Below are 23484 nucleotides of genomic sequence, written 5' to 3' on the forward strand. Positions count from 1 at the left end.
TCTAATTCTGGTATTCTCATTGACCTCAGACTCAAATTAGTCAACAGTCACGTTTAACAAGCTATTAAACAGTCCTAGTTTAGTAGTGCAGTAATTTATAAGCTTATCTGCTGCTAAGAGTAATTTTAATGGACCTGTGTAATACACGTGCATGGTGTACTGTCAATACCTTTAAATATAAAAAATACATTTCACAGCAAGCATGTATTTCCAAAAACATTAAAAATAGCTATTGTTACATGCCAGGCTGTGTATAACTGCATTGCTGAATCATAGATTTGCGAGTGTAGTATATATACAGCTCTAGGAATTAAGATGTGTTCGTATCTCTACACTGTTCAGGTTTAGGTAAGGCAACCAAATGAAACCATTTGAGACCTTGCAGCAGATTTTGCCTTGCTTGCACACAGGGCTGGCTCCAGCCATAGGCAGAGCAGGCAGTTGCCTGTGGAGGGAGACTGAGCGTAGCGAAATGGTCATTTCTTTCCCCCTGTTCTCCTTAGATCTTTTCCCTCCTCTTCTTTTTTGCCGTCCCTTGCCAGGAGCACTATAGGCAGTAGAGGTGTGTTGCTAGCTGTGTGAATATTTATGCAGCTTCTCAGGCTGCTTTTGCGCTCCTCACACTGCCACAAGTATGCTTTTAGCTAAACTCGGGCTAGCAAGTTTAAAGTGAGCTTGATATACATATGTGAAATAAGGCCACACTTTTGACTGAATTTGGGTCCTCTCCTTAGTTATACTTTTGGAGCTGGGCTCTGTACTCCAGACTCCCCCCGCCCCACCCCAAGAAAAAAAGGCTTTAGAACCCCAGATGGATCTTCTTTGAGCTGCTCACCATGATCTTTTTGTGTGTAGTTGAATTGGGGAACTGATTTATATTCTCTTTCCATGGAAATGGAAGTGTGGTCCTTAACTACTCCATAATAAGCCTGGTAGTGATTTTTTCACTTAACATGAATTAAAGAGACCACAGCATGCATCACTATAATCAATATAAAGTGCTTAGGTTATGAAAACATACTGAATTTACTGTCAAAGTATTGTTTAAGGTGATAAGTCTGTAACAGTGGTCTGAAAAATCTCTATTGAACTACTTGTCAACCTGAAAAACCTTAAAGTGCTAATCTACGTGGAAGAAAAGGTTACAGTCTTGCAGGCACGAAATGTTTCAACCCATGATCAAGAATATAGGCACAGGAATTTTAATTACTTTTCATACTGTTCTTACTTCCTTTTCCTCGTGCGTATCAAGCACAACTTGTAAACATCTGAAAAGACAATTAAAGCTATCAAGGTGCTTTTGGTTTTTCAAAACTGGAGTTGTTAAAAACAAAATAACGACTCTTTATTCTTTGATAGTTTTACTTAAATTATCAGTCCCATTTTTTCACTGGTTCACATGGAGTCATTGATGCCTGCACAAAGGGTTCAGAAAATAACATACCTGGTAACATTTGGGCGGTAAGTCTGGCTCATGAATCTAAACAAGCAAGGGCTATTCTTCTGCCTAAAGGTTGGCAAAAATCCTCCAAAAGCAATGACTGGCCTGAGGCTAAGTGACAGGAAGATACAGCTATGGCAGCATGTAATTCTCACAGTCTGGTGTCTGGTAGAGCTCATAGCTGAAGCAGGCAGATCAGCACCTCACGAAGAGATGGGATGAGTTAGATGACCGTGAGTAAGTTGAGCAAGGAAACATGTAAGAAGCCAGGAGGAAATCTTTAGAAAAAATGGACTTCAGTTCTGCCCATGAAGTAGATGGGCAATTATGTCCATGCTGAGTTAACTAACAGCAAACCCTTTCCCAGGGTAAATCTTTATGTTTTTAAGATATTTTTGAAGATTTTATTTTTAAGGTGTTATTTCCTTAGAAGAAAAGAAGAGAGAAATACTATCTCAGGGGATGGCTGGGGCTCTTACATAAGATGTTTGTGGCCCATTTTCAGATTTGTATTTTGATACTTTTGTATTTAGGTGTTGATGGTAGAGGGTTTCAATTCCCCTTTGGTTTCCTTTGATCTCGAATCAGAGCTTGAGCCTAGCCCTCCCATTAGGGTGCCAGGGATGATCACACAAAATAAAAGGGCTTCAGGTGGACAGAGATTTCCTTGAGGAACCCTTCATCTAATGGTTAGGAAATCCTCTTGATCTGGAAGAGGAGGGTCCTCTGCTGTGTGGAAACCAGGGGTCAAACCTGATCATCACACGACCTAGAATCTGTTGCCTCCCACTAGAGCAGTGAGTGGCATGGGCATCTGTCTGCAGGTAAAGCCCACTGTGTATCTGGTGGTCTTTCGGGAAAGGTAGGATTTAGTTGCTGCGCAGGTAAGAGAAGCAGGTGTGTGCCTCATTTGGTAATACCGCAGGGGCATCTGCATGTGCTGCTTGGCGGTATCAGTTTTCCTGCATGGCGAGTGAAGAGTTGCCCGTGGAGGGATGGAGTTTGCTGTGCTTCACGTTGCCTCCGTGCTGGAGAGAAACGTCCAAGTCCAGACAAGGATTCAACTTCTTTCTTTCAACCTCCCAACATATGTCTTATACATAGTATGGAAAAGATCGTAGTTCCAGTTTTTACTTAAACACGACTTTTGTCCTATTTGCAAACTGTACTTTAATTTTTATATATGCAGTCAGGCTCCATGAGATGTTTCTACCAGCATCTGCCATAGGGCTGTCCAGTTCACCTGGCTCATGAAATAATAGCTCATCTGTTTTGTTCACACACATTAGGACTAGTCAATTTGTAAACATCAGGCTGTTGTTTGTCAGAAGGAATCAACAAGGCAGTATAGTAAATAAAATCTTTTCTGTTACAAACATTTGTAGAAGACACAGCTTGTAATTTTTCTGAAAATTATCTTGTACTTAGAGATCAAGGGCTGAAAGTTTTGGAAGTCAGAGAAAAAAAAAAAAAGGCTTAATCCCTGGTTTTAAATGCAATGCAACTTTGATTATGGAGTCCCTATGGCGCCTTTATAATACCACATAAAACTCACGTGGTATTGGCTTGTAACACTGATTTGCACTGTACTGCTGTCAGTTACACAGTTTACTGCTTTCACTATCTTTAATTGGTGGCCTGATAAGACTGTAGGAAAACAGCATTATTTTGCTTTGGGGTGGAGAAAGCAATTTTGTAAGCCTGGGAGGGGAGGAGTATTTCTGATTCAGATGAACATTTCTTTGCTCTGCATAATGGGAGAGGACCTTTCACTTAATTACCACTGGAAACCGTAAATGCTTAATTGACATAAAAAAGCCCAATATAGGCATTTTACAGTTTTCCTTTTGATCTTCCATGTGGGTGCATATTGTACATGCAGTTCGAAAAGAATAACTAAAAGGGTCTGATGTGGATGTGTGCTAGCATGTGAGAACAGCTTATGTGAGTACAGAGTTTGGTGCAGCATCAAAGAAAGGGATACACCCATTTCACTTATGAATAAATTGAGCATGTAATTAACACCTGGACTTTACAAAATACTTTTGAAACACAATCAAATCTACTGCTTTTCTGCAATGAACGGAAGTGCTGAAAGTGAAAATATTGACTCCTGATGAGTTTGATTTTGAACGTATTTGACTTTAGATACCAATTGGATTCAAACCCTTGAAACCCATCAAACCATAGAATGAGACTGAGCACCATTTCTTTACAACTGAAGTCAAAGGAATAAGGGCTTTTTAGAACTGGTTTGAATTCTTAATTTTTTTTTTTAAGAGAGACAAACTGTATTTTCAGCATAAGAAGAAGCAATTCTAATTAATGCAATCTTTCTCTTTTCCCATAGCAATTTATCCAGAAACAAGCTCTCCAGTTTGTCCAAGAAGCCTTTTCGCCATCTGGGATTGTCTGATCTGTAAGTTGTCATTTCTTAAAATACAGTTTATTTTTGGCTGGAATGAAAGAACAAGACTTTGAAGCTTGTTCTATTGAAGGTAGAGGTCCATCAATGATTAGGAATGAAATTCTGATCCAAAGAACCCAACAATGCTAGGCACTTAAATACAGAGAGATACATTCTAGGGCTTCAGGAAGGTCAAGTGTATCATAGAGTCATAGAGTAGTTTGTGCTGGAAGGGACCTTTAAAGGTCATCTAGTCCAACCCCCCTGCAATGAGCAGGGACATCTTCAACTAGATCAGGTTGCTCAGAGCCCCGTCCAACCTGACCTTGAATGTTTCCAGGGGTGGGGCATCCGCCACCTCCCTGGGAAACCCGTGCCAGTATTTCACCACCTTCATTGTGAAAAATTTCTAGCTTATTATCTAGTTGACATCTGTCCTCTTTTAGTTTAAAACTGTTACCCCTTGTCCTATCACAACAGGCCCTGCTAAAAAGTCTGTCCCCATCTTTCTCATAAGCCCCATTTAAGTACTGAAAGGCTGCAATAAGGTCATAAGATGTATCTTTTAGAACAGTGTAGAGGTCAAAATAGCCTCTTCCCTTCAACTTTCAAATATTTTATTGTGAGATTACTTCATACAAAACTACAGGTGTTGGTTTTAAATATTTGAACTAGTGAAAATACAGCCTTTTACAGATTTTCAAATGAAGCCTCTCTCTCATGTTCTTATATTGACCCCACAGCTGCTATGCTTATGGCGGGCTATTGAAGTATATTTTTATTTTCTCAAATTCTTTGAGTTGCTTTATATAATCATTTGGTAATGAAGCACTGGTAAACATCTATTTCTTGATTGTTTCAATATTACATTTTTATCCTCTGTTCCATCAAGAAGAATTTCTGTATCGGTATACAAATTCCAAAATTTTGGTCATCTTGTGCATTCTTTGCTAATATGTGGGACTGCTGAGAGCCTGCAGGAGCTTTGGGAGGGCTGAGGCTGCAGAGGAGAGGGAGATTGCTCTCCCAGAGCTCAGAGCAAAGTCAGAAGTTGTCCAAAATGCCAGTCCAAGAATTGCAACTGCAGCCCTGCAGTCCTCGACCTCGTCTGGTGAACTTCAGCATGTGAGAAATGAAATGAGCAAATCGCAGTGCCACAAAAAGAGGTTATGCCCCTTAGGTATGTTTTGCTGATAATTAAGTTGGTATAATCACTTTCTTTACAGCCCAGGGAACATTGCTCACTGGAATTTTCTTTCATAACGTGGCAGTTGCTGAGCACTCTGATAAGGAGACTAGCTAGTTGCAGAGCACTCCTGTTGCTGTATGCCCTGCATAGGTCTGTTGGTTCTGAAGTCCCTGTTTCTTCATGTGCTATATCTAGTCCCTGCCAAAAAGCCACTGTTAGTGTGTATTTGGCCATAGGTTCTATGTTTTGTGGTTGTCATGACCTGAAAAAAATAGATACGGAACTCAGACCAATGCACAGTGTGAAGCTTCGGCTTCTCCTAATTTTTCTAAGCAGTTAGTGGAGAAATGGAGTCATCTTTGGCCCTCTCCCTAGGTTGCAGAAATGTAAGAGTGGGTATGCTCTAGCTTAGGAAGCATGCAAAAAAAAGGAAATGACTGCAATTTTGAAGTCGGACCCAGCTCCCAGTTTCTTGGATTTTGTCTGCTGCCAGTAACAGGTTTGTTCCAAAGCACAAATCAAGCCACTGTTGAGTCTCTGCATCTCAGCTTCATTTAGGCTGTGGGTGGAGTGAGTGCTTACAAAGATTTTGAGGGAGAGCATTGTCAGTGTTGCTCATCTTTCTGAAGAAGTTGATGTGGTCCTGGGCAGAAAGAAGTAAAAAAAGATTTGGGACAAAGAGTGAGAGAATCAAATGTTACAAATATGTGATGGTAATTACGGAAATGAAGTTTTATGAGGCAGGGAAATAGCACTTCGAGGCAAAACAACTGGCTGATGTGAATTAGGAGTGGATATATTTGTGTTGTTAATACCATAGTTAAACAACGGCCATTCAGTGTCATGGTAGTAGAAGCAGGGGAAGGGTACTCGGAGTGAGCTAGACATGGCAAGAATGAATGGTGTGAAGGTTAAAGTGAGTAGTATTTGAGGTATAGAGGCAATGTGTGATGGGGGGCAAGTTGGGAGAGAGAGAGGATATAAAACTGAGGTAGGGTGTTGTGGGCTTGGGAAAGAGTTGGAATGTAGGGATAGAAAAACTAAGGTTATGCAAATATGAAATTGCGATGAAGTGAGATAAACAGATGTGGGGGAAGCGAGGGAAGGAAAGTGGGGGGAAAAAAGCAGAGCCTGAAAGGAGGAAAACCAGTGATAAAATTAGTATCAGTTGAACAATTCGGTTGATAAGTGGCTAATACATAGGTGAAAAATCAGAAAAAGGAAAGAAAGAAGAGCAGGGGAAGGGGAATCCGAGAGGAGAATGATGCCATAAATAACTTCTGAGGACCTTCCTCTAAATCTGACAAACAAGTGTCCTGTTGTTAGCACTCTTGTAAATCACAACATAAAGGGGTGAAAAGTTCAGAATAGGGTGAAGTAGGAGATACTCACCAGGTATTACAGAGAAGGAGATGCCATTTTGAAAGGCTTCTTCTTTTAGAACAAACTGTAGCTGCAGCTGTAAACTTACAGCAAACAAGATAAAGACAGCGTAATTTGCTTTTACTAGGTTTGATTCTTTCACACAAGTGAATGTGAAGGGCCATTGTACCTCTATCCAGCATCCTGCCTATGATATGCCTAACTCCCTTGGTGGATTTTACATGAAATAAAACAGTGGAAGAAAACGACTGCTCAGGCACTGGTCAAGGGAAATTTCTCTTTTACAGGGACATTATACAATGGAACAGAAGATGGGAAGTAAATCTTGTTGTTTTGAAAATGCTTTTTGTAGGTTTTGACCCAGGAGATCCTAACGTTCATATTCTGTCTTGCACAAGTAATTCTTGTCCATGCTGTGGTGGTGTTGAAGTCCAGCAGATGACTTCAGAGACTTGCGAGAATGATCCCTGCAGCTGTTAATCCTCAAAGAGCTGCAGATGGCTTCTGGGGGAACAGGTTACCTCTGATAAGCTGAGTTTTTCATGATTTGCACACTTCATGTCCTCAGGAGGCATTTATGAGCCTTGAGCAACTTGAGTTTGGTTTCTGAATATTGAAAATACCGGTGAAATTTTGTTAAGAGAAATTGTTCTTCTTGTAATGAGATGCCTTAAACAGTCATTTGCACATGCTTTGTTTGATCTCATCTATGACTGTAGGAGAAAAATAACACTGGGCCACTTTTTACGTAGATACTGGGATGTTTCTGTTCATGTTTTATTTGGGCATTATTGCATTGACTTGGGTGTTACATTGCTGTGTAGTTTTATCAAATTTTAGAACTAGAATTTGGTAAGTTTGCTAGCCTGCGATTTAAATTTCATGCAGCACACTGTATAACTAGATGATATACTTCTGTTTCAGGGCCACTTTTTCAGTTAGTGTTTCTTCATGACATTGCTTAGGGTTTTACTGTGAGATTTTCTAGATTGTGGTAGTGGATGAAATTTGAAGGTTAGGTAAAATCCTTCTTTATGATTAGTCTTTGTTAGAGCTTGCCTATGATCCATGACTGTTTGACTCTATAAAGAATTTACCACCTCATAGCAGTAAACTTTCTGGCATGATCTGTCTGAGGTAGCTGAGCAGAGAGTCAAGTGTAGAAGAGAAGAATTCTGATCTCTGCTTGACTCTTACAAAATAGAATGGAGCTTGACGGAAAACCCAGTTCTCCATGTGCTCCTGATTTACACCAGTGAACTGGAGATAGTAGTCGAGCCCCATGTAATCTCTCCAATCCATGACAGTCTGGATTCTTGGTGCAAAGAGAGCTTCATTCTCTACATGGAAAGCATTATCCACTTGCAGCTTGCACTGAGGTTTCTAAGGTTGCATTCCTTATCCTTCTTAACTAAAGGGTTCAACTTCTACTTTCACGCAGCTGCATGCTTGGAGTCCCACTGCCCCCCATTTTTTTCTATATGCACGACACGTTCTGCATTCTAAATAAATTGGGTTTTTTTGTTATAGGATACTGGTGGACAATCCATTCAAGTGTTCCTGTGAAATTATGTGGATCAAGAAGTTTCAAGAAACTAAGTTTTACACAGAAACTCAGGATTTATATTGCATAGATGACAACAACAAGAGGACAGCCTTACTGGATATGAAGGTCCCAAACTGCGGTAATACTCTTTTAATGTATAATTATGCTAAATTTTTGTGAGACAGGAAAAACAAACATGCTTTTTTACAAGTTACATATCAGGATGACAACAGTGCTGCAAAAGGAAAAGGTTTCAGTGGAGATATTAACCACTTAGTGGTCTTTCAGCCCACATGAATAATTCTGGGAGCTTTACATAAAGCCTTTTTTTCCTCCTTCATCCTTTAAGAATGTACCATTATTCAAGTGCAGGAAAACAGAACACTGATTATAGATAACACACAAGAATTATATAAAATGCATGTGCTGTTATTAAACTAAATAGTAGTGCTTCCAAGCTCAATAGACACAAAATTTTACCTCCTTGAATTTTTTTGGGGTATTTATGGTTAATGAAGTCTTTATTTTCCTTCAAAAATACAAACTCTAGTGCTAGAACCTTAGGAAGAAAATTCAGAAGAGTTTTCAGCTAATAGAGCCAAATTAGCAATAGTTCTGTTCTTCATACAGATAAAACTCTACTGAGTTCAATTCTAAAGGCTATTGCAAGAGTCCTAACGAGCTTAGGTCTGTAACATTTTGCAGCAGTTTTGTTTTTGCAGCATATTGTTTTCAGTTAGTTTATATGGTTCTGGAGATAGTGGAAAAATGATAAAACATTAAGGCTTTTTTTTATATACAACTTTGCTGCCTGTATATGGACCAGGGACAGCTGGAGAAAGGTCACACCTACTAGTTGAAGAGATTTCTCCGCCTCTGTGTATGAGGGGGAGAGTCTGGGTGTTTCTGACATGACGTGAGACCTGGTGGAGTCTGGAGCAGAGCAGGGAGCTGGCGTGCCCAGCAGCAGGCGGGCAAGAAGCAAAGGGAGCAAGCGTATCCTCATGGAGGGCTGATTTGGATTGGGAAAGCTGTAAGTGAAAGTGAATAGCAGGAGAAGCACAAAAATGGTACCTTTTCTCCTTCCACCTTTACCCGTTGAACGTCCTTTTCTCCACTGCCTATACGGAGGGTGTGACACCCTATGATAGCTGCTCCCAGCGAGTAAGGGGCATGGAGGGCAGCTGCTGCAGATCCAATACGTGCAGCGTTTAATGGCAGTAACGCATTTTATGGCCACGTATCATTCTGTTGGCCTTGTGCCCAGCTTCCTGCTGGGGCCAGGTGTATTTATGACAAAAATGATGCTGGTGTCTGATGTGGTCAAAAAAAAAAAAAGCAACCTGTTTAGGGAGTCTTGTGAGCTGCACAGTTGGTCTTGTGTGCTGCAGGATCTGATGTACCTGGAGTGGGAGGTGATACTGAGCTGAGCTGAACAGACCCAACCATCTGCTCCAGCTGGATGGACTAGAAGGTAGATTAACCTGCTGTGTGTAGAAAGGTCTCCTGGTGGACCAGTGGACCAATTAGTACAAACCAGGAACTCCAGCACAGTATTTTGTAACATTCTTGGCTGGCACATCTAGAGCTACCAGGTAGCTAAGGTTTTCCTTTGAAAACTTCTGTTGTTAAATACTCAGAATTAAACCTATGAGACATTATTTCTTTCCCCTGAGTTCTTGACCATCTGCAGTCACAACAGACTTGCCTCTGACCTCTTGATGCTGTGTAGATCTGTGTGTGTGTACACATGTGCGCATCCTGTGGGTATAACAACTAAAATACTTGCCATGACAAGGTAAGGTAGTACTTCCAATTAGAGGAGGAAGAGGAGGAAGAGAGTATATACAACATTCAGGCTGGAATTTGCAGGATGAAGAATTTGCATATAGGAAATGTGCATTTGCCTGAAGACCTGTGTGGATGTCAGCACACGCCTGCAAATTATTTGTATTAGTTTACAGGGTCCAAATATGACTAAACTTTACTTAATTGGGTTTTCCTTTTTTTTGTTTCCTTTTACATTTTTCAAAACGAAGCCATGCAGGACATAGGTTTTTAATAAAGATGACAACACAACCTTTTCCTAGGCACAGAATAGACAATCCCAGGTGAAGAGGAATGACAGCCTTGGTGAGCGTGGACTGTGTTCTGGAAGAACAGCTCTTGCTTTCTGTGTTTCTGCAGATATTTTCTGTGCTTAAAAGGATAAAACTTAATTTCAAAAAAACCCACTGATGAAACCAGTTTATTTCATTTCCAGAACTTTCTGAGAAACGAATAGGTAGAACTGAAACAGAAGAATAATTCGACTTTTGACATATGTGAACTTTTTTTCCTGTGAACTACGTGGCCTTTTTAGCTCCTTTTGATGTCAAGAGAAATTTTTGGGAATGCAGGCCTTTGAATTTTGTTAATAAAACCTATTCTAATTTTCTCTGCTAATGAAATGGTTTAATCCCATCTCTCTGGTTTGTTAAATTGTTTTGATTTAGAAACTAAGCAAACATGCTCTCTTCTTTGTGTGCAGGTGTTATTAATTACTTCATAATATTATAGTAAGTGGCCTGTACAGTATGTGGTAAAAGTCTTGGTAATAGGATGTCTTGCTACTGTGTGCTGTTAATAAATCTCTTGCTGGGAAGTTGGAAGAGGCCACTGTGGTTTCTTGATCATAAGGCTTTGGTTTGTAAATAATTGATGTGAAAATTAGCAAAGTTCTGTGGTACTTTACTTATTGTTTATAAGGTGGAAGTGTTCATTAATGTCCTGATTAAAGGCTGGTTGCAATTTAGATGCCATCAGCTTTGTGATTCCTTTTCTTGAGGTTTAAAGTGAGTTATGCTCATGATCTAGAAGATCCTTTCCAGCTGCAGTATGCAAAGTGTCAATAAATCATTACAGTGTTTGGAGGATTATTTTTTTCAACTGCATTCGAAATGTATTTATGTATGATGAAAATTGTCAGATTCTTTTAAGTTTTAAATTCACACTTAATTACCTTGTCAGAGGTTTTCAAGTTGCATCTGCTGTAGTAATATTAGTAGAGCCTTCTGTGTTGAGGAATGATGGTGTTTAGTTTTCACATTTTCACGGCATTTGCTGGTTGTCTGTACGACATGGACAGCTTCACCACCTAGGTCATCCTCTTTTTTTTTTTTTGTTTCCACCTGATGAACAGCATTAGAAAATCAAGAAAGAGAACTAAATAAGTAAACACTTTGTTCTTATTACTACTTCTGCAAGCTCTGGCAGCAATTGCCACTGGTGTGTTAAGTTCTTGGAAGTGAGGCATGTCCTATGCCTGCTTTAAGGTCACTACAAAGTCCCTCAGTCTGCAGATCACCTGAAGCTCAGTGAATGCCAAAGAGGCAATACCATCTCTTTGGGACCACTTATTAAGGTGTTGGTTCCTCCCGCTGGTAGACATTCAACTACTCAGCTGCTATCATTGAACTCACTGATACCGACAGAAGTCATCGTTTCTTGTGGTATTTTTGTGAGAGACCTGGCTTCTACAGCTGCCCTTGGAGTCCCATGTTTTTTGGGATTCTTTGTAGATCTGGATCTCAGTCTGGTAATGGCATTTTGCTTTACCTGGCTAATTTAGTTAATCAGATTGTTTTATATATACTGGTGTGGTGCTTGATCTAGCTCTCAATTTTGCTTTCTGTCCCAGCTTTGTATGCTTACTTATTATTATACATTGTTTTTGCAGATGTTTTCTTTCTTGTCATTGGTCATGCATGCTAGCTAAAGTCTGCTGAACAAACTGGCAAATTAGTCTCATGTACTAATTTGTTGTACATACAACAAATTTATGTGCAGACAGGCGGTTTGTTTACATATGCTGCCAGTCAGCGGAAATGTTGTCTGACGTGAGAACTATGGGATTTTATGAATGCTAACGTTTTTTATTTGTTACTTCCCTTGCACATGAAGTACGATGGTGTTGCACTTAGTCCTGCTTCTTGTGTACGACTGACAAAATTTAGAAGTCGACGTAATGTAGAATTACAATCTAAGAGACGGGTTGCCCATTTCTTGCTTAGTTGAGAAAGCAATCGTTTTTTACAGGCAATTGTTCAGACGACTACAAATGGACTGGGCTGGATCTGGCTTCATTTCAGCCTCGTTCTGGTTTCAGAATTTTGTTCTAGAGGTGAATAAGTAAATAGCAATATCAGGCTGGAGGCAGGTGGTTATAAATTCTAGGGGCGGGGAAGGCAAACTGAAGGATTGACACGTTTATTTCTTTGAGTTTACAGAAAAGTTTTGTCATATTACTGAGTCAATAAAATAAGCATTAGATCTTAGGCAATCACAGCTCAATGCAGTTTAAAACCACAAGCAAAAAGGCATAATCCAGTGGGTGTTGACATTTTTTTCCATTATCAACCCGACTTCACAGATAAGACTATCAGAAGGAGAATATTACAGGCAGAATGAAGTGAGTTTAAAAAAAGCCTTAAACATTTTCTGTGTTTACCTTTCAGAATATTCATGGGCTCTCTAGCCTGTGTTGTTTATTTTGGCTCAGGAATTAGATGTTATGTATGTTGTATGGTGGCAAACTGTTCTTATTTTCTCCGTAAGAGTTTTAATTCTTATCTGTGATCATGGGCTGCATGAAAAATGTTTTTTATGAGACATTTGACAGTAATGGCGTTTCATTGTCACTCCAAAATTGAGTTAGAATTTTCCAAAGTTAATTAAAACAATTTCAATTATTCCAACTTTTAAGTGAAAATAACCAATAACACTTTCATCTGTTCATGAAGCAACCAGTAACTTTCATACAGATGTCTAGACATACGATAGGTAAATCAGGGCTTGTGAATGATGATAGCTGAGTGTATGTGATGTAAGTGAAAGTCTCATTTAAAAAAAAAGAATTTTGTTTTGCAATTCTGATTCAATTTCTGCTTTAACTTGAATGAAGCAGGTTTATAATACAAAGCAGGTTAGAAATAGAAGTAAGGCACCATCTAAGGGAGTGAAACAAGTCTTGATCATTCAAGTGTTGTTCCTGAACTCAGTGCATTGTGTAGGTTTGCAGAGGGACTCTCTACGCCTGACTTGACGCACCTGCGTAAGTGTGGAGTACTGATCTGCTGAGGGAGAATGGCTATCTCACTATTGGCTGGAGATACTCTTACTTTGCTCTTAGGATGTAACTAGGTGAAGACTGGCAACTACGTAACTGTATTCTGAAGTCTAAAGAAAGTACTTTTTACACTTTAAAAGGGGAGACCTTTCATGAAGGCATCCCTTCAGGCGTATACTTGGTATACAGGATATTTGATATCAAGAGAGAAACTCATCATTTTACTAGTTTATGTAGTTCTCTGAAAATGTTCCTGTTTCAGGATCATGTTTATAGCATTGCAATATTTGGCAGATTGGCATTATTTTCAGTATTTCCTGGACACACATGAAATTCCCCAGGTAAGGATACGGGAATTGCAGCTGCATTACATGCATTTTGTGAATAGGAAGCCATTTGTTAGAGGTTTGCATAAGCTAGTTTAAGCCTCATTAACTTGCATTACAAAGGCTGTTTAGCTTTTGGTTCATCTGTTAAGCTTGTGGCTGTTGTATTCAGCCCAACTGCACTGAATGTATTTGGTTTTCTTTTGAAAGTTGTTGTGGATAAACTGAAGCTTAAATACCAGTTAAGAGCAATTTCCCCAGATGTAATTTAATTTCCTTAATCATTCGGGAAATTTGAGAGAGAACATGGCTGGATACCTTCAGGATACTGCTAGCAAGAGAAGTATTGATAAGGTTGATAGCCTCTATAGAAATATGTAATCTGAAAATTCTTGCACACAAACTGTTTTGTATTTCATGGGGATGAGGTAAATTAAATGATTCAGGTGCTGCAAGATCCCTTCTTATTCAGCACCTTCCAGATAGAGCCCAGGTCTGGCCTAGGGACCTTAAGAGAAAGGTCCTGGGCAGAAGTTAAGAGCTGATGTAAACCTTGGAAACAAGCCCTTCATCTGGTTTGAAATGTCAGCAGCAACCTTCAAAGCTTCTGTAGAGGTTGACTGCTGAAGGTGGCTAACTGTCCAAATGCATTTGTGCATGGCTGTTGGTGGGTCTTGCCTGCATGGCATTCATGACGGCATTTGAAGCCCTGGGTGGGATGACTGTTCTGCCGAGGTTGCGTTTGTTGCTGTAGTTGTGAAAATGAGTTAGCAAGTTTTGTGGTCTTCGCTGCAGCACAGACTGACTCTACTTACAAAAGTTTGCTTCTAGTGATAATTTCAGTTAAGCAGGGAATGATGGAGTGCTTAAAGGCAAAGTAAGGGTGTATGGGCTCTGGGAACGCATACTTTAAAGATTCATCATCTTCCAGTAGAGGCTGTTCTTGTTTAATTATTTTCTGTAAAGGTTCCCAGCTGAATGTGACAATCAGGCATGTCACGATTGGAGGCAGATTTCTTTTAGTATTTTAAAATATTTGGGTGGAGTGAGCTGCCACATCACTCATTTTGCTTCCCAACAGAAAGACGTTCTTCCATAGACTAACGAGGTGGGTGTTGTGTCAGATCTGGCGCGGTAAGAAAATGAGAGTTGGACTTCTAAGAAGGTATGCTGAAGCAGCAAGCACATCTAGCAAGAAGAGGTCTGAAATGAGCTTGTTCACTGTGCATATGCCTTCCAACTGCTCATTAGGAAATGCTGAAGGCATGGGGAAGTCCTAAACTCTGGTCTGAATGACTCTCCTCAGGGCTTTGGCATGGAGTCTCTACATTTGGACCCAGTCTCTCCCAACGGTAGGAATCTGTGCTTTTCTTTTCAAAAGGGCATAGGAAGACCTGCTCGCTCTTTTTTTTTTTTGGTTCAGCTTAAAAAAAAAGTAGTGGCTTCAGGAGGAGATTTTGTCATCCTGCTTCAGGTTCAGTTCAGGAACCTGACCTACAACTTTGGGGATAATGTCCTCACCACCAACCTGCAGAATGTTTGAGACTATTCTAGCTTAACCCTGACAGACCTGTGCAAAATACCATGGTCATTGTGGAAAACACCCATCAAGATTTGCTGTGCCATATGGTGGGCATATCTCTACTCAGTGGTTATTCAGTGCTCTATTCAATAGCTATATATTCTCCTAAACAAGTTGAAGAGGTTTTGATGTGGGACAGTTTCTTTAATTTACATTAGCACTCAGTAGGCAGAATATGGAAATATGCTGGGGAAAAGGGTCATAAACCAGGATTCCTTTTCCTCTTTCCCCCTCATACCTTTCAAATTAGTGCCTTTACTTTTCATTTTGAACCAAGGGAAATTTCAAGTTTTGTTGGGAAATTTCAAGTTTTGTGATGGCAAAGGTACAGTGGAGAAATGAAGAGTGGTGCCCGGTGGTTAGAGCAGTGAAATGAGAAATGGCGGCTTTCTGTCCCCTGTAGCTGGAGAGGAAGGTGATATTTGGGCTCAAGAAAAAAAAAAGATACATGAGAGGTGATAATTTTTAAAAATGTTCCTGATCTCTGCTAATTCTGTATTTTATTTGCCAAACATTTTTTTTTTATTTTTGTATTGAATATGGTTGTGTTGTCATCTTGGAATAACTTCTGTGCGATTTTTGCAATTATCTCTATGTATTGAGCATTTTGATTTTGTGGTTGCAATACAACAGGAAATGGAAACAATGATTTATGTTTCTTTAATTCATGTTTTGCATGTAAACTTTTGGGGTATCCTGTTTATAGTGCTCTAAAGATGCAGCCAGGCTGATTTTTGGTCCTGTTGTTCTACAGACTTTGGTGGAAACATGTCCACTTAGTCCATGGCTGAAATTTGGCTCGGAGCTTGTTGGCTGTGGACAGTTGCTAAGTGAAATGTAGGAGGTGTATCACATATCCAACAGCTCCTAGCTTTATAGCTAGAATTACTAGAAAGTTTTTTGCTTTGTTTTTTTTAACCCATAAAAGCCCATAGGAGATGACCTTTGACATTTGTAAACATTCCTGTATTTTCAAACAAGGCAGAATTTTAATAGAATGATACAAGAAAACTCTGTTTTTCTTACATTGATAGAACCTATTCGGAGCCAGTAACACCTCTGAAGTTTGCAGATCCATGTGCGCAGTTCTTAACAAATTGCATCGTCAACTGTCCTGTTTTCAGGCTCCAGACAGTACAAGTAGTGGATGTTACCAAGCTGTACTGTAGTGCTGTAATTAGTTTTATGTTTTCTCCCTAGAGAGAAAAAGCAAAAGTAGGGGAGCCAAGAACCTTGGACTGTATTGAATCCTTATGTGTGGCAAGCAGACTGGATTTGGGCCTCTGTATCTTACAAATTACAGGGGATATGTTATATATCAGTGGGTTTGGTAGTCTGCCTTTACATAGTTCAGTTTGATAGATGGTTGCTGGCTCAATATTAATTTAATCATTCTGGATCTGATATATTTATTAAAAAGATGGTTAAAGATTTCAGGTAAGAATTAAAATGACCTTATTAAAATTCAGATGCAGTTGGCTAGTTTTGGGGAAAAAAAATTGTAAATTTTTTCTTGGTGACTGCTTGTTATTATCACAGAACAGGTTGACCATGCAAAAATGTGTCAAGCAAAAAAGAGATATCATGGGCCACATTTGAAAACCATTTAGTGACATTGTATTGTGGCTAGACTCCTGGGAGTTTGTCGACAGGGGCTTAGTGTGCAAAGGATGGCATAAATGAATGCAATGTTGGATTTATGGTATTGTCTCAGATGCTTATTTCTCCATCATGTCATTTCTTAGATATTAGTGAGGCTAATTGACCATATTGAGAGAATTTTTTGGTGAAGGTTTTTGAGCAGCTGAACAAATCCCAGAACTGAACAGATGAAAGTTAAAGCTGAGCAAGTAAACCTGGAAATAATTTTGTAAGCATTTTTGTAACTGTGAAGATAGTTAACCAGTGAAACAACATCTTGGGTGTAATGGTGGATTCTTTTCTCCTTGCTTAAGGCCACCTTCTTCTAAAAGTTGCTGTAGTGTACTGGCTAGGGTGTTAGCTTGGTGCTGAAAGTTGAGTTACAGTCTACAGAGTTTGTATTAATACTCAGTTATTTCTGAATTAGGTCATATCCTTCATTTCACAGATAGTGACACTCTAACTCTACCAAGGCCAGTGTAAGTTTTCTGTAGAAAGCAGTAAGTAGCAGCATGAAGTCTTTGAAAGCCCTCTAGGAGTTTAGGCACATTCTTTTTATTAATTTCCATTGACAGTTGTGTAGCCAAATGCTGTAGTAACCTTTGAAAATTTCGTCGAAAGTATTTGGTGTTGTGATTGCTGAAGTCCCAGCTGTGCACAGTGAAGAAATGAGTCATTGCCTAGTGATGCTTGACTGTCCCACTGTCTGTTGGCCTCAGGCCCCAGGCCAGCAGTCTGCACTAATGATGGTCTGTGAAGGTAAATAGCATCCCCCTACTTAAAGGAGGGTTTTTTCCTTCTAAAGCATGAGATGATACTTGGAGAGACTCAGTTGTCATAAATTACTTTGTCCTGCTTGTCTTTGTTGTGTCCAGTTGTGCTGGGGTGAGGGAAGTGACTGCTTATTCTAATGCAGAACTGCCTATTCCTGGGAATAAAGTGTTATCAATTCAAATATGAGAACAGATATTCTGTCTGTGGTGAAATAACATAGCTGTTATACACCCATACATAATGAAACACGTGGATTTCAGTGTATGCTTTCAGCTATTGAACTGCATAACTCTTTATGTTACAGTTTACAATTCTCAGTAGCAGGTTCTGTCCTCCCTTTTTTGTAGAGATCAAAGATCTTTGCATAGATTATTACGAAAGGAGGCTTGATAAAACAAAATAAACCAGAGTGGTCTTAAGAAGATCATTCAAACACTCTCTTTTCTCTGTCCCATCAGAACAGGACACCACTCATTGAATTTGAACGTCACAGACAACTTTAAGAACTGTTAAAAGGGAATGACTCTTGAATATGGCCTAGGCGGTACGCCTGTGAAACTCATTGCTGCAGAAGGCTATTAAGGCCAAGAATATAGCAAATTTTAAAAAGAAATTGGATACCAGCAGAGTTATTACTGATATCCAGAATTATAATAATTAATGCTATGAAAGTTTGAAAGAGCTAATGTGTTTCAAGCTTTGGGGCACAGGGTGATCTCTGTCTGACAGATATCAAGATGAGCCTTGTGGAAAGATGATGTCATGTCTACCTTGCTGGTGCTTTTATGCTACAGTCTAAACTTACTATGCTGTCAGTGTACAAAAGTATTTGAACCTGTTGTCTGATTGCTTGTATCAATTACTGTAGACAAAATCCTTTAAAATGAACTTCTGTATCAGCAGAAGTGATAGTCATCTAAAACACTGCATTTAACCAAATTAAGTCAGGAGTAAATACAGCATGGTTGGGTATCTCTGTAACCGTGTAGGTGTCAAAATGCTGTTGACTCGTATGAATGGTCTCACGCTACACTGAGCATACATACCAAGCATATGTGTCTGTTAGGGTGCATAAATACAGTTATTTTTCCCTACAAATTATGCTGCTTAGTCTCATTCCTTTATTGGTAAGTGCAGTGTATCACATTTTCTAGATATGAGGTCTTATGCTACTGTCTGCTTTTTCCAGAGTCACTTCTCACCTGGTGTGTATTCTGCTGTGGAGCAGTCTGAGTGCCAAAATGGAAATAAAAGGCAAAATGACCTTGCAGTTAAAGTTCACTAACCCAAGATAATCCAACCAGAAAAAATGAATCTGAAGGCAATTCTTGTATGTGTTTCGCACCCACCTCTTGTGACTGGGAAAGGGAGTAAAAGAAAACACACACAATAATGTCATTATTCCATTCCATTCTACTTACACTTTTTCACTGTGATGTTTTCTGCCAGATCTTGCAACTGGTTTTTAGTGTAACTTTAGGAATCTATAGAATAGTAAGCACTATTATTTTATAACCTTCTGGCAGGATACAAGCATGATGTAGCTCTTTCCCTCAGAGATATGACACCAACATGACATGTGTAGACTTTTGCAAATAAACAGGACTAGATCTAATTCTGAGTGGGAACCAGAACCAATACCAGAGGAATTAAGCTTCAATTGCCTATCCCGTAAATAAACACACTGCAGGAAGAAGTTGTCTTAGAACTTAAAGGGCTCTAAGAGACCAAAGTTGTTTTTGTTTTTGCTTACATGAGGAGTTTCATGTGAAATAATGTGTTAGTAGGAACTGTGCAGGCTTTCACAGTGAAACGCTAATCTGTCATGTAGACCTGGTCCCAAGTGCTAGGCCAGGAAGAAGTGGGAAGCTTTAATCTCTTTGCACGTTCGGGTCTGGCAAGAGTAGCTGGAATGGTTTTCAGAGGTGGTGTGGAAGTGTAACTTTATAAAGCAAATGATCTCATTACTTCTCTCCTTGTTCCCTAACCAGCACAATTAATATCCAAATGTTCTCTAAGATTAGTTTTATTTCCTGCCCAGCTAGTTGACAGACACTGCTGAGATGTGAGTTCACAGCAGGCGAGAGCAGATGGCTACCTTCGCTAACAGATTACTGCATCAAAGCGTACAAACTGTCCAGCTCTGTCTCAATAAACTTCAACATATGATTTATAAAGTGAACATAATAGAAGAAATCCATGAAGCCTATAACAGGAATCATATTACAGCACTACTTAAAGCACTGGGAGAATTGCCTAGGCAGTTATTATATACTTGTGCCAATTTTCAAATCTTATTAGGCAAGAAAGCATTGCCTGGAAAATTATTTGTCGTCTTTGGTATTACTTCCTCTCATTTAATTTTTACTGAACTACTTAAACTTAAAGGGAGATTTCCAATACATATACCTTCTATTGAAGTTCTAGCAAAGATGTTCATGTGTTCACAGTGATTTAATAGTCAATTGTTTGTATGTGACTTTTTACATAAGCAAAGAAGTCTCTGCTAAACCTCTCTACCTGCAAGTCCATGATGGGACTACTGTACTCCGAACTGAAGAACAAAAAGAACCAAGAAAAGAAAGAGAACCGTTGTTTCAGAAAAAAAATCATTGCAAGATCATGCATACATATCCAGCACAGCAGATAAACTTGGTTATTTGAGATAATAAATTGCAAGTAAAACTTGCCTGGAACAGTTGATGAGAAATGCCTCATAAAGGAGGCTAAAGCTTTTTACAGAGTGTAGCAGCTCCAAATGATGGCACAGTATCTTTTAAGAAAGATATGATATTTCTAGCATGTTGCATAATTATTTGCTATATGAAATGTGAGGTCCTCTGTGCCCTAAGTCTATTGATGTTGCTGGCATTAATTTTGAAGAGGGTCAGTCTATAATTTCTTGGGTTTTTGTAAGCGTTCAGCACTCTTAGGGAAGTCTCATTGCATTGGGTGCTGAAGAATGAGATACAGAGTGATTTATAGCTCTGTGAGATGGAAGGGGAGTCCTGATTCTTGCAAAATCTGGGCTTGTTTTCTGGTGAATAGTACCATCTCACTGCTTTTCTGCTTTCCTGAGGGCAGTAGCGAAGTCTGCTGAGGTGACTTGGATAGCAGCTCTGTGCAACTGCTAATCCTCACTTTTGTCCTCTCTCCGCTGGTTTGATTTGTTCAGCCCTCTGTTTCCCTCACTTTGTACTTAAGATCTAGGTTTTGCCCTGCTTTCTGTGAGCTGTGTCTCTGTATGAGAGGGAAGGCTGCATTCTCTTGTGTGATACTGGGAGCTAATGGGGTTTTCCTGTTAGTATTGTGGAGAACAGTGGGAATACCACAATGTCAGTTTGTGGAAAATAGAGGTTTCTTTGCAGCTGTTAGAAAGAGATGGATTAAATTTCCTGTTTTAATAAATAAGGGAAGTTGGTGTTTTTTTCATTTTGAAGTTAAAAACTGAAGTTATCCTATCCGACCGGAAACATTTCCCTATGTAATTAGCTGAATGTATTTCCACATGCAGTAATGTTTTCTTAGGACGTGAAGTGGAGGAGGCGCAGAAAAATGTTAAACAGCATTTAGGCTTAGCATTAAAGGTTGTATGTTTATATGTTTCTAAAGATGCTGTTTGTACTCCCTGACTGAATAGTAACTGACCATGGTGAATATTTGATTTAGTGGTGTTTTGCTTGCACTTACACACCTTGCTTAGAATTGAGTGGTGTCTATTTCTGTCAAATACAAATGCATGTGTTTTTTTTGTTGTTTCTATCATAGACTTGCCCTCAGCAAATTTAAGTAATTACAACATCACCGTGGTGGAAGGAAAAAGCATCACATTGTACTGTGATACTACTGGCGGGCCACCCCCTAATGTGTCCTGGGTGCTCACTAATCTTGTTTCAAACCATGAGGTAAGTTTCACATTCAAAGACGTGACAATTCAGAGAGAGGAGACACCTGCTGAAGGATGGAATGAAGGTTCATGTCTTGGGATTACATTTGTTTTCCAGTTACTTTCAATCCAGGGTGACTGCTGCAGTGCTTTTGGAGAATGGCAGACATTCTTTCCTCAAGACCCTGATTTGCACTCTGGTTTCTGGATGTTCACTTGTAAATGAGAGTACTGCAGTTTTCTGGAAGTGATCTGGTGCATTGGGATACTGAAACACAAGGGCTTTCTTATTATCACTGATACCTGCATACAGAGAATAAATCTAATCTACCCTAATAATGAAAAAAGTTTTGTGTTTCTAATTTTACTTTATTTTCATGCCAAAAGCTTGGTGTGTTGGAATTTGGTTGCAAAACTTATTTAGGGGCTTGTTTCATTTTTCTTCAACAAACAAAGCAACAACAGGAAGCCTTGGAAATTGAAGTGAAGGAATTTACTATAAGGAATGGCAGTTTTTTTAAATGAAGTGTGAGGATGTTTCCTCAATAGAATCATCTAGGCAGGGGAAATTTTGTTTTCTGACACCTTTGTATTCTGTGTCTCTAACTCAGACTGTGTGCACACTGGAGATAGAATAATTAAGTTCTTTCTGATGGAAGTGTTGATAAGGAGAAGCATATAAGCCGATCTTCAACATGCAGCTGCTGATCTCTTAAATTGCTGTTATTTACACAGTGGGCAAAACCCTCTGTTATTTACAATTTTATGACATTGGCTTTCCTGCATTCATCATGATGCAGACTACTTAAAGCCTCCTAGTCTGTACAAAGTGTGGGTTGTGTACTTCCAAAACTGTTCCTGCAGTGTGGAAGAGACAGGACCTCTGGGGTCTCGTAATCTTTGTATTTCCTTGAGGTCATTATATCAGGCCTGTATAGAATTTGACGAGCCTGACTTTCAGCTCTCATAAGTAAAAGCTCTGCAGAGCTCTAGTTTTATTTTTAAAGTTTTCTCTAATCTGTAAAACTACCCAAAGGCATCAGTTGTCATCAAGAACAAGAAATTAAAATGGTTTGGGGAACCTATGCCAAGTTGTGCTCTTTTTTTTTTTTTTTTTTTTTTTTTTTTTTTTTTGAGTTAGGAGCCAAAACAAATGTGGGATGCTGTTCAGAAAGTGAGATCACCTCATTTTTTAACCCTCCTATCTTTGAAATGCCATGGTCAGTTTGCTTCAAGCTTTCCAGAAATATTCTGTCCTGGCGTAACTTCATCTTGAGATTTCAGAGGGGCTCATAATATAGGCCTGCTACAACCTTAACCATGGAGCACAGTAGTCTTTTCAGTAGCAGAAGAATGAGTGCCTTTTAAACCTCATTTGCCATTCACAACTGTCCTTCCCTTTTCTGTGAGTGTTGTTTTTGGTTTCCTTTCTCTCACTTATATATCTCAGTTTCTGCCTCCGTTTTCTTCACCTCCTATGCTGCTTTTGCCTGTTTTCTCTCTCTTTCCTGTTTTACAAAGAGAGATGCTAACAAAAGTTAAAACTAAACTCTAGTCCTGCAAAGCTAACTGTATGCTCTCAGTTTCTATGCTATTGTATAATCTGATTGATGTTGGTTAGATTTTTTCCTGCCCTAGATTTCGGCCTTGAGCCTGTGATTGAGCCCTTCTGCTTTCAGTCCGGCTTTGAGCACTGCTCACTTCTGAGAGTTGCGCATAGAGAAATGTGTCAGGGGGTGTTTGCTTTTCCGCTCCTTTCCCCTACTGTCACACTAAAATCGAAGGGGTGTTAAGCTTAAGTGGAGTTCAGGTGTCATCTCGAGGTTCAAAATTCTGGTCCTGCAGGACTGCATGCAGGAGTGTTCCCTTGTGTCCCCACTGACTGCCACTGAAAGTCGTGGTGGTTTTACAGATGCAGTGTGTTACTTGCCTGTCTTCTGTGCAGCACTGAAGTGTATGTGTACACTAAGAAAAATACCCCAAAAGTAGCTTTTAACAATGATCGTAATTATTGCTTATTTTCTGAGTGTGTTTTGGTTCCATTCCTTTTTAAGAAAATAGTCTCGCATTTTGTGAAAAATTCAGGTATGGAAATAGTAATTATTTGGAGATCATATGAAGGGCCTGATTTAAGAAAACCAGAGTCTTCAACAACTAGCTTTGCAAGCTTTTTTTTTTTTTTTTTTAATTTGGCCCTATTTT

General features: G+C 39.4%; 1 protein-coding gene across 1 annotated transcript in view; it reads left to right on the forward strand.

The window, feature by feature from the left end:
• Window positions 1-23484, forward strand: part of NTRK2 (neurotrophic receptor tyrosine kinase 2) — a gene marked incomplete at its 3' end in the record, with an annotated part of 203201 nt that overhangs the window by 21979 nt on the left and 157738 nt on the right. Inside the window, exons 4-6 of the mRNA XM_082013507.1 lie at window positions 3792-3860; window positions 7951-8105; window positions 21165-21301. Coding sequence (XP_081869633.1) covers window positions 3792-3860; window positions 7951-8105; window positions 21165-21301 — 361 coding nt within the window. The remainder of the gene's footprint in view (window positions 1-3791; window positions 3861-7950; window positions 8106-21164; window positions 21302-23484) is intronic.

The sequence above is a fragment of the Phaethon aethereus genome, assembly GCF_964289735.1.
Source record: "Phaethon aethereus genome assembly, chromosome: Z".
Taxonomy (NCBI): Eukaryota; Metazoa; Chordata; class Aves; order Phaethontiformes; family Phaethontidae; genus Phaethon; species Phaethon aethereus.